Source organism: Astatotilapia calliptera, chromosome 14 (assembly GCF_900246225.1).
Source record: "Astatotilapia calliptera chromosome 14, fAstCal1.2, whole genome shotgun sequence".
Taxonomy (NCBI): Eukaryota; Metazoa; Chordata; class Actinopteri; order Cichliformes; family Cichlidae; genus Astatotilapia; species Astatotilapia calliptera.
Window position 1 is genome coordinate 15,591,503 of NC_039315.1, and position 10,601 is coordinate 15,602,103.

At 38.6% G+C, this 10,601-nt stretch overlaps 1 protein-coding gene across 2 annotated transcripts; it reads right to left on the minus strand.

Annotated features, from left to right (window-relative positions):
• Positions 1-1,298: 1,298 nt before the first annotated feature.
• On the minus strand, positions 1,299-8,293 carry tbcb (tubulin folding cofactor B). 2 transcript variants are annotated; one of them, XM_026192079.1, is made up of 7 exons: positions 8,231-8,293; positions 7,548-7,703; positions 7,248-7,391; positions 5,453-5,549; positions 5,037-5,228; positions 3,873-3,945; positions 1,299-3,773 (listed from the first exon to the last, which is right to left on the minus strand). In XM_026192079.1, exons 2-7 carry the CDS (start codon positions 7,665-7,667, stop codon positions 3,659-3,661), a joined length of 741 nt encoding a protein of 246 aa, XP_026047864.1. In that variant the 5' UTR covers positions 7,668-7,703; positions 8,231-8,293; the 3' UTR covers positions 1,299-3,658. The 2 variants fall into 2 exon arrangements, with proteins under 2 accessions (XP_026047864.1, XP_026047863.1); XM_026192078.1 differs by lacking the exon at positions 8,231-8,293 and adding an exon at positions 8,082-8,224.
• Positions 8,294-10,601: the final 2,308 nt, after the last annotated feature.

Here is a 10,601-nt window from a genome sequence, read left to right on the forward strand (position 1 = left end):
TTTCTGTTTTTTGGGCGGGGCCGGCGAAACCCCGTGACACACTTCGTCAGGAATGTTCGATCATGTAACAATAAAATGAAAAAATAAATAAATAAATAGTTAATTAATAATAAAAAGATTATTTTATCACCTAATGAATGACTTAGTAGATTTTTTATGGTTATTGCAGCATTAAATAGAAGTTTATTTCCGAAAGTGGGGAGGATAAAGACATACTATCCACAAGGCTAAATTTCGGGTTATTATCGCAAAATTTGGACTTCTGAAAAAATAACTCCAAACTGAGAAAATAAACATTTTTTAGAAAAGGAGTTTAAATTTTGAATTGCTAATCAGCAAAAAGTACACCAAAATAAAAGCTTGCTTCTCATCATTGGTGTTATCTTTCTATTCATCCATCCATAGTTCTCACAGGTGTTGCATATAACCTCTCTAATTGGGTCATAGCCATTAATTACATGCTGTCAGTCCTTGTCCATGTATGTCTTATTATAGCTTCTCAGTCCACTTGTCATACTGTTAAGCTAGGGGATTTCCAAGTCAGTATGTCTTTAGTTATGTATCTGTCGCTCATACTCTAAAGTGAGTTTGGATTGCATGGGAGTTTAGCCCAAAGACCCTTACCAGAGCTGGGATTTGAAACCCTGACCTACTGTTCCAAAGAGAGCATTGTTGTCACTACACTATCCAGCTGGCTACAGGAGGAGATAGATACCATGGATGTCAAAACACAATAACTCCTTGCAATGCACTAAGATCTCCATCTGAAGTCCTGCACCCTGAGGCTCTATGAGCAGCAGAAAGAGGGAGGGTGAGGAGTGAGGTTAGTGAGTGTCGAGCCATGATCCAGGAAGAAACACAGAGCAGGAACAATCACTGAAGGACGAACCCCTGTATGGGATGTTCTATTGACATATAGAAGTGGCTCACATCAAGAAATCCCACTAATGGCTTGAAAAAGCCTAAAGGACAGCACAGAGGCTCTGATGATGGCAACATAAGAACAGGGTCTAAGCCCCAGATTTATAGAGGCAGGACAGCTGATAAGTTGCAGACTGTGTACAAAGCTGCAGCATGTAGTACCAGGATGGAGGATAAAAGCTGAGACCGCATACACTGAAAGGCAAAAATAAGTGGCCAGAGGTCCTGATGAGAGACACAATTGAGAAAATATAGTACCAGGGGCTGAAGAAGGAACTGATGTGAGTCGAGTGAGTTTCTATTGCCTGGAGAAGCTGTAAAACAAAATGGAAACCAGATTGACATATGATAAGAAATGAATATTACTGCAAATCAAATAGATTCACTCACTTTAATAAGCTATAAGTGTACTGGTAAACACTTCTCATTTCTAATCATTACGCTTTGGCACATAACACCAGTACCTCAGATAGACACAGATTTTAAGGAAGAGAGAAAACACCTGGACAATCTTCCATGTGTGACATTTCCTTAAAAAGACTTTTACATTTGTTCTATAAGCAACAGAGGACAAAGACATGAAGAGGTTTTGATCAGTAACATAAAACAAAGCATAAATAAGGCCATTTGAAACACAGTCCAAGAGTGAGTGTTGTGAGCACAATGAGGACAGTTTTTTTTTTTTGTGCTTTACCTTGTGTTTTAACTTGATGGCCTTCGAGTATGTACGATCAAAATGCATCTGAAGGTACTTTGTATACTTCACAAAAACAATTGGTAAGGGTGCTACAGGCGGTAATCATAACCAGGTTTATTTCAGAGTTTACTCAAGTGTGAATCTTATTAACATTTAAATAATTTCCTCTGGGACTAATAAAGTATTCTGATTCTTATGTTCTCTGTGAAATTTTACATGCTGTGTTTACATTAAACTGCAGCAATTAAAGACTTGAAAATATGTTTGGGGGGGGGGGGTTGTTTTTTTTGATGCAATATAAAATCCATCTCAGGTTTCAGACTTGAGTAACAAGTTTCACCTAATAACTGGAATAAACTCATAGTTTTTAGATTCACGCTTAGATTTTTTTTAAACATCCAGTTTATATACAGTAGAGCTCAGGCTGAGCAATCAGTGAGCAATCACTGGTCACTAGAGAAAAAAATGCATTCTCCATCACCAACCAATGAAAAGTTGAATTTCAGTGATTTAGCGGTTGCTCGAAGTCATATTTTTGGGTTGCCAGTGGGTCGCTGGTCGGTCTGTAGGCATGTGTGACTGGAGCTTTAAGTAAATTCAAATTGCTCAGTGAAGAAAATAGTAAAATTGAGCCTCATCAAATTTTAAATGCGAAAGCTCTTTTAGTCCAGTGGTTCAAAAACATGCATGATACATTCAAGCGCACAAATTTAATGTTTAACAAGAACAATCGTGTCACAGAAAAATTAATGGAAATTACATTTTATCTTTGCTCTGAAAGCTAAAATCTGGACTGTTGCACATCCTACGTCCAAACAAAAATAACGAATTTAACTTTTAAAGAAAAAAGAAGAATATCAACCCTTGCACACTTTGGCACAAAAATTTCAGGCACGGTTTGTCTATGAGGAAATTTTTAACTGCAAAGTACGACGAAAAAGAGTAGGAAATATATCTGGTGAGATGGGATCTACTGTTTCTTCCTCTTCTGCCAAAATCCTTGTGAGTCAGACATTAAATTTGCCAGCGAGCAAGAATCTTAAATGACAGGAAGAAAAAGCACCTCGGGTTTAACTCACTTATACAAAGTTAGTAACACAATGCCGCTTTTTATCTTAGTGTCAAAGTGTGGCAGGGTGATTTTTTCCTACCAGCAACTCAGTCTTTAAACCAAAAAAGAAATGCAAAGACTACAGATAACTATAAACAGCTATATACAATAATCTTTGTACACAATGACATTTACTGAACATGAGAACAAAAATAAAGTACAATTACAGGAAGCGCTATGAATTGAACAGAAGTGTTTGTAGTAAGGAACAAACAACAGAAACCTTCATTTTGCTGCAAAAAAGAAAAAAATCCCCAACCTTATGAAATGCCTGTTGGTACGAGAACCCAAAAGTCTGTCAAGTTACTGAGAGAGTGCTTTAGGATCATGCCTTCCAGAGAAGCACAGGCAAAACAATTCTAATTTGCCACACTAAAATGACGCACCATCTTGGTGAGCGGATAAAGGTGCGAGGTTGGGGCAGAAAACTGCAGTCCTACTGTACGCGCCAGACGTCTGCTTTATATTTTTATTTACGATTGAGTTCATGTTTGTTTTATAATTCATAGATTCATTACATAAGTCATCTTTTCAGGATTAATAAATGTGAAAATATATGTGTTTACATAAAGTAATTTTAAGTCACTGTTTTGGGATTGGAACCTAAAAGGGGGTACCTCTCACTTTAAGTATGTAAGTGCAATAGTAGCATGAAACCCTGTGTGAGAGGGAAGGGGAGGAGCATGGACAGAGAGGTTAGGAGTCTCACGGTTTTCTGACCGTGTGCACAGCTAGTTCTGGATAACTGCTATTTTTTGGAACCTTCATGCTTTTTTAGGAAGGAGTTCATTGTTACATATTCAGTTTGTAATAAATAAACAGTCTTCAAATCATAATGCAACTGGAAGCATTTCTTTTGGAAACCAGGAACACGCGTCAGCCATAGACTCTCCTTTTTTGAAATTCGTTTATTGGAAATTACCCTACACCTACATCTCGTCTAAACCGTAGTCGTCCTCAGGGAAATCCCCCACAGTCACACTCAGGGGCTTCACAAACGCACCGTATTTGCTCTCGCACTCAAAGTACTGCTTCCCTTCGACACTACAGAGATACAATAAACAAGGCAGAGTCAGAAATCAGGACCAGCGTCACTGAAACTTTGAATTATTTAAAAACAAAGCCAGAAAAAGGCCCTCTTACGTTCCATTGTGTTTGCCCAGTGGTTCATCGTACTTCACACCCACCCAGTAGCCCGGCTTGAAATCTGTTGTTCCTGCAAGAAATGCAACACTTATTGAGCTCTAGCAGGGCATATTAGGAAGACTTTGACTTCACAATAATGATATTATATGAAAAAAGAAGTGCAAACCCCCACCAAAGCAGCTCACTCTCTGGGAAGTATTTACTTTTAAGGAACTAGTATTTTATTTTCCTAGAAGTTTGTAGTGCAGTAAAAATAACACATTTTGTCAAACATGACATACTATTTTAAGTCTGCATACGGTACTTGCTATAGTTTGACAATACACACCAGACTTGTCATAGTTATAAGCCTTCTTGTCAATTATCAACCAACAAAGTTGATGATCATTAAGTTAACCTTGAAGACCTTGGCAGATGTCAGTTTTAATGGATTGTTAACATGACCCCCCCTCTACACCACTACGAAGTTTTAGAAGAATTCATTCAAAACTTTTTAAGCCATCGTACAGACAGAAAGAATGGCACGCATGGAAATGCTAACAACAACATAACCTCTTTGGGGACCTTATTGAAGTTAACAAACTACCTAAACTGAATCACTTTTATTTGCTATGTTTTTGGAGGGTGACACTTGGCATTAGTACTCAGGTAAAGCTGCTTTCAAACTAAACTAGAACATGTTCACCTCACAGGAAATGTAATTAGATTTTCTAGGCAGACTTAAAACCTGCTAATAAAATAGATTAAACAAAACAGTAGGGTTAGGTTAATTGGAAACAATAAATTGCCCATAGGTGTGAATGTGGGAGTCAATGTGTTAGCCCTGCGACAGACTGGCGACCTGTCCAGCATGTACCCTGCCTCTCGCCATAAGACAGCTGGGATAGGCTCCAGAGCCCCCCACGACCCTGAAAAGTATAAGCGGAATCGGATGGATGGATGGATGGATGGATGGATGGATGGACAAAACACGCAGAATCCAAACGTGATATTTAGCATACTAAAAAAAAAGTTTGTCCTCCACTGACATCACAGATTTGGGAATGGGCCTTAGATAAATGACAGCAAAGTCTGCTCTGCAGGACAGAAAATCCTCAGCAGCACAGGGTTTACACTAATGTCCTACACAAAGTAAACCAGCTCAGCTTTATCCACACTTACCAACATACATGACTGTGCCAAGCTTCGTGGGCTGACCGGGGACCTGCACTTTGCAGCGGCTGCCAACAGCAATGGCATCGGCAGCAGCCTTCTGCTCCTCTTCCCGTGCAGCATTCTCCGCCTTCTTCTTGGCCATTTCTTCCTCATTGTAGCGACCCACACGTTGCTTCTTCATAAATGACCTGGCTGTGTCTGAAGGAAAGACACAGTTTGTGATAAATGCAAAGCTCTTCAAAACAGACTGAAGTCTATTCATCTTCATTCTCATGAAGTAAGTCATCCACATTGGAACCAGCTATCAATAGTTAGCTTAAAAAACATAAACAGAACAAGTGCAGAATGCAACTAACGATCATGGACATACTTCCCATTCAGCTGACTTATTTTTTTATTTATTTAAATAAAAAATACTGTACCTGTTCTCTTATCATAAGCATCATCTGGGAGCTCAAATTTCTCCACTTTGGAAACATCAGTGAACTCGCCCATCTGCCCGCCACTTCTATCAACAACCTGTAAGAGAAACAACGTGAAAGACAAGCAATTATTAAGTCACGCTGTTGTGACTTAGTAACAGCCTATAAAAGCCACCAGAACTTTAGCTTTTAGCAACTTAGATATGATCTTTTGTTTACTGTTGTTAGTGTGGTAATTGTAACATTATTGTTGTTTAACAATAAATCAGTTTTACACTTACTGGACAATTTAAGTGAGTGCTAGTGTATTTAAATGGAAAGGATTATTACCTTTTCAATCATTAAAACACTATCTGCACAGCAGAGTTCTTATTTTTGGACATCAAAGTTTCTGGATGCATGCAGAGTGAATAGATTTGGGATTCAGACACTTAACTAAAAACCCCATTCAATGCCAGAGAGGGATGCTCTATCCCAATATATTCAACTGTGTTGTTAAACCAGAATCATGTAATGCCAGTGTTACTATGCTGAAATGTAAACCAGTTTAGTCTAGTCGTAGGAATTAAAGGATTTTTGTCTAAAATAAAAAATATAGAAAAATCCCACCCTTGCAGTGCTTTCTTAATTTGTTGCATATTTGTTACATTTACACGTTTATCAACAAATTATATTAGACAAAGATAACCCAAGTATATACGAATGGCTTTTAAATGATGTCCACATTAAACACGTTGCTTAGTGCACTGGCTAGAGTCTTGGTCCTTGTGAAGCTCTCCCAAGTTCTTCCATCAACTACTCAAAATTAAATATTCCAATATGAGATTTCTGATTGCAACAAGCTACAAGCCATTATCAACAAACTTATAATAATAAAATAAAATAAATGCAGCAAAACGTTTCTCTTTACATGTAATGATAATAGATGTTTAATTTTTGAAATAATTTACAGAAGCAATTAACTTTTCCATGATATTCTAATTTTTTTGATACATCAGTACATGAGTTTCAGATGACTGGATTATGCTTAATTTATTGTACTGCAGTTGAATCTCCTTTCTGAGGTATTTCCCTACAAGAGTCCACAGAGAGAAGTTTGCAAACATGCTCCCGTGCAGTCCCCCCAAACTCCCAACTGCACAGTGCTTGACGTGGATGACACTGCACATCAGTTCAATGGTGACTTGTTGACAAATGGGCATGAATAGGGAAGGAACTAATATTGGAGTTCATCGGGGACAGGAGATGCATGCAAAGAGTATCTGGATTGGATACTTTTCATTGTTTTTAAAAACTTGGTTTCCCTTCTACTTTGTGTATGTTGCAACACTCTTCTCTGTGGCTGGCTAACAGACCAGCAGCAGCACAATCGAGACTGGCCTACAGAATAGTTGTACTTTTGACACTGACCCATTAACAATAGATAGACAATCCAGAGCTCCCCACACACTACCACAGCTGAATCTCCATTAAAGAATCAGACACTAATCCATTACGTGACCTCATATACATGCTTAAAAACAAAGTGGTATAATTCTGACTGAGGTTAGAAGTTGTGTAGTGAACACATTATTGTTCTAAAATTTTATATAAATCCTCTCAGAGTAAACATTTAAAGCTGATCATTCAGCCAGCATATGTCATTATGTCTCTCTCTGTGAAAGTAACTTTGACAGATAGCACGTTCAATTCAAGTGAAATAAACTAAAAACCTGTCTCAACCTGTATTTACTCCAACATCACAGTGATCTGAGCCACAGTATTACAAGAAGCTCCCAACAGAGCTGGGACATACGTGTATTCTGCAGTCGTCATCCACAGGATACGATCCTAGCAGAGCTTCATTCTCATTCATTTTTTGCAGGAACTTGTCAGATATGCTGAATAACTCCAGGTCCATGCAGGAGGCCGGTGCACCCATAATCATCTCCAACTTTCCCTGAATGCAACGTTGCAAATAGTTCATGTAACACAAAAGAGGTGACGTTATCAATTGAATGTGTTATTTCAATATCAACAGATATGTTAACAAAGAGAAAACCCAACAACAGACCCATCCTTGAGGGTTTTAGTGGTGCGCTGTATGCTGTCTCACCTTCAGTTCTGCTATACTGATCCCTCTGTTGAACCTGCGCTGCACCTCGAAGGAGGAGAGGGTGCTTGTTAAGCGCACATTCACCGTGGGATTGGTTATTACTGTCACTCCGCTGTCCATTTTCCTGTCTCCTTGGACTCGGGTATTAATCAAACACTGAAAACAGGAATAAAAAATAACGTGACCCATTCAGCCAACGGGACTGAAGCTCATACGCCATCTCATAGCTGCAAACAAATTTAAGTCAATAGTCAAACAACCACAAAGACTTCCAAAAAACTGCTCCTTTTCCACCGATAGTAGCTACTTAAGCCCTTCTCTGATATTAATCCTGTCTGAAGTTAAATTTTACATATATGCTTGGTCTCTCGTGTTTATTCGTCATATTAGCTGTGATCGTATAATTTTAAATAACCATTTTTTAGCTGTGTAGTTTAGAGTAGCTAGCTACGTTAGCCACTGGGCGGCTAGCAGAGTCACGTTGGACTCACTCGGGACCCTGAGACAGACGGCAAGGTTGCCATAGTTACTTACAGATTATGTATATTTTCCTCGATGGTGCTGAAAAGGCCTTTGATCTTTGTATCTACAATTAACCGGAAGTATTCATGACTACTTGATTATAATAGCAGTGAAAATGGTGCATGTAGCCTAGATCTGTGGGTTTGCCAGAAAATTATAACCTCAATTCCTGCTACGCCCAACTCTGGAAGGTTCCACCCGCCTCCAAACTGGAACACGGCCAATCACAACGTAGGAAGGAGAAATTTTAACCAATAGCTTTACGATACGAAGAAACAGACCCTCAAGACCCGCCTATTGACCGCTAGATTGGCACAAATGGTGGCCAATCATTCGTCAAGGAGTAAATGCGACCGTAGAAACAACCACATAGTGGCGCTGAAGTCCAAAATAAACTATGTAGAAGACTAAGCTGGAAACTTTCTCTTTATTATGGATTTGTTTTAAAATATATATTTAAGACAGAGTATTCGTAGAGTTTGATTATAAGCACTACGCTCTATTATACAATTTTTACCCTATTGCTATTTCATACTTGGTCGACTAACAAAGAAATCTCCCCTGATAAAACCCAGATATGTGGTGAGTAAATTAAAGCACAGACAGAAAACAGAAGTGTCAAAAAAGCTGAGAACCTCAAGAAAACATAAGGGGGGGGGGATGACACAAGCCTACAGCACCACAGTGAGGATTTACATGCCTGTGGTTGTTAATGGAGATGCAGCATGGTCTCATTCATAGCTCATTTGCAAGTCATATTATAAAATACGCTGGGCTTCTTTCTCTGTTTGACACATCTTTGAGCTTGGGTACAAGACCTGTAAATACGCAACCTTTCAGCTTCAATAACTGAAATAGTGTGTCACATACAGCGTAGCAGTCTAAATGGGTCTTTGTTCTGTCAGTTTAATAAGATATCTTTTGTAAAAACTCAGAACACATGAAACATGTTTGTGTGTGCCTACACGCATGCGTTTGTACTGAGAGAACACATGAAACATGTAGTGTAACCGGTGTGATTCTGCGTTGTGTCGGATAAAAAAGGTAAAAGAAAGAAAGACCTCCAAGTAAATAATTTGCCCACTCCAGCTCCTCTCCCACAGGGGATTGAAGATGGAGATTGAAAATGTGACGTCATTCAGGGGTAAAACCGCAAAGGATTCTGGGAACTCGTGGCAGGAGGTACTACCGCACGCAGGTAGAAAAGGGCGCGGCATTTATTTTTACATTAAACATAAAGTATGCATTTACACGTAACATATTTGACATAAGATAAAACAAAAACAACAACATGAAATCCGACATACCTGATAAAAAAGGTAAAAGAATACAAACAGTGGGGAAGAGAGTTAGCTCAACCCAACACAACGTCCAAGCTAGCAAGGAGTATATATTCATGCTAGCATTTATGGCGCCTAAAACACATTTATGATACACACATACTACACACTTATAACATCTAACAAAAACAGGCTTAATAATGACAATAATTGAACTAAAATCGCAATCAGAAACATCCAGGTGGCTAAATATGCATTATATGTGTGGTTTGTTTTTTTTTGTCTCTTTTTTTTTTATTATTATTATTCTTATTTTACTTTTGTAATAATAATGCTTATAAAGTTGTGAATGATGAATTTCGGCTTCAATGAAGGGGATTAAATAAAAGTATTGAATTAACTGTTTAGGAATTATAGCCATTTTTATACATAATGCTCAGGTGAAGCCTCTAACAATCTGGACCTGATTTAAAGTGTCGAATTCTTTTTTTTTTTTCTTTTTTTTTGCCTGTCCCGTTTGGCTCTTTTGCCATCAGAATTGTTGTCTAAAGGCAAAGAAAGATGCCCAACGGATTTACTTTACCAAATTGACCATCCCAGCCTTGCCGTAATGGTCCATTTGATTCACCTTTTATTGTTTATTTTATTTTCAGAAACAGCTGAGAAGAGGGACGGGGGAGAAGGGCAAAAAACAAAAACCAACAGAATGAGCAGAAAAAAAAAAAAGAAATAAAAAAATGCATATATCAATCACCTGGATCACCTGCTGAGAAAGAAAAAAGAAAACAAGCAGAAGAGAACAAGAGTAATAGAATAAACAACATCACAATGATATATGGGAATATGACAGTAAATACTAAATATTAAACATTATTGTGCAGCACATAAGATCAACAGAACACAGTGTGCTTTGAGGTAGGAGCCAAAAAGGGTGTAGTTTGTGGGTGTGATCACCCGTGTGTACACCTGTGAGCATGGACGCGCTTGTTTTTTTAAAAGGTTCCTTTATGTAATGATCTGCTAGAGGGTGTGGGGGGGCCACAGCCCCGTCCTCCAGGGCATGAAGCAGGTATGGAGGAGATCAAAACTCCAGACATCCAGAGGCCCCCAGAACACAAGAGACCATGTGTGTTTTAAAGTGTTGGAAAGAAATGACACCCACCTCTCCCACAGGGGAATTGTAGAAAAGGGGAGAGGCAAAGGGGTACACTGTATTTATAGGATTGCACCAAAGAAGAAGAAGAAAAGAATG

Bases quoted from the DNA above. Each gene is read 5' to 3' on its own strand.
- tbcb (XM_026192079.1), bottom strand. From the start codon at position 7,667: ATGGACAGCGGAGTGACAGTAATAACCAATCCCACGGTGAATGTGCGC. The intron at 7,392-7,547 runs GTGAGACAGCAT...CGTTGCATTCAG, and splicing joins TCAGTATAGCAGAACTGAAG to GGAAAGTTGGAGATGATTAT. The intron at 5,550-7,247 runs GTATGTCCCAGC...TTTCTCTTACAG, and splicing joins ATGACGACTGCAGAATACAC to GTTGTTGATAGAAGTGGCGG.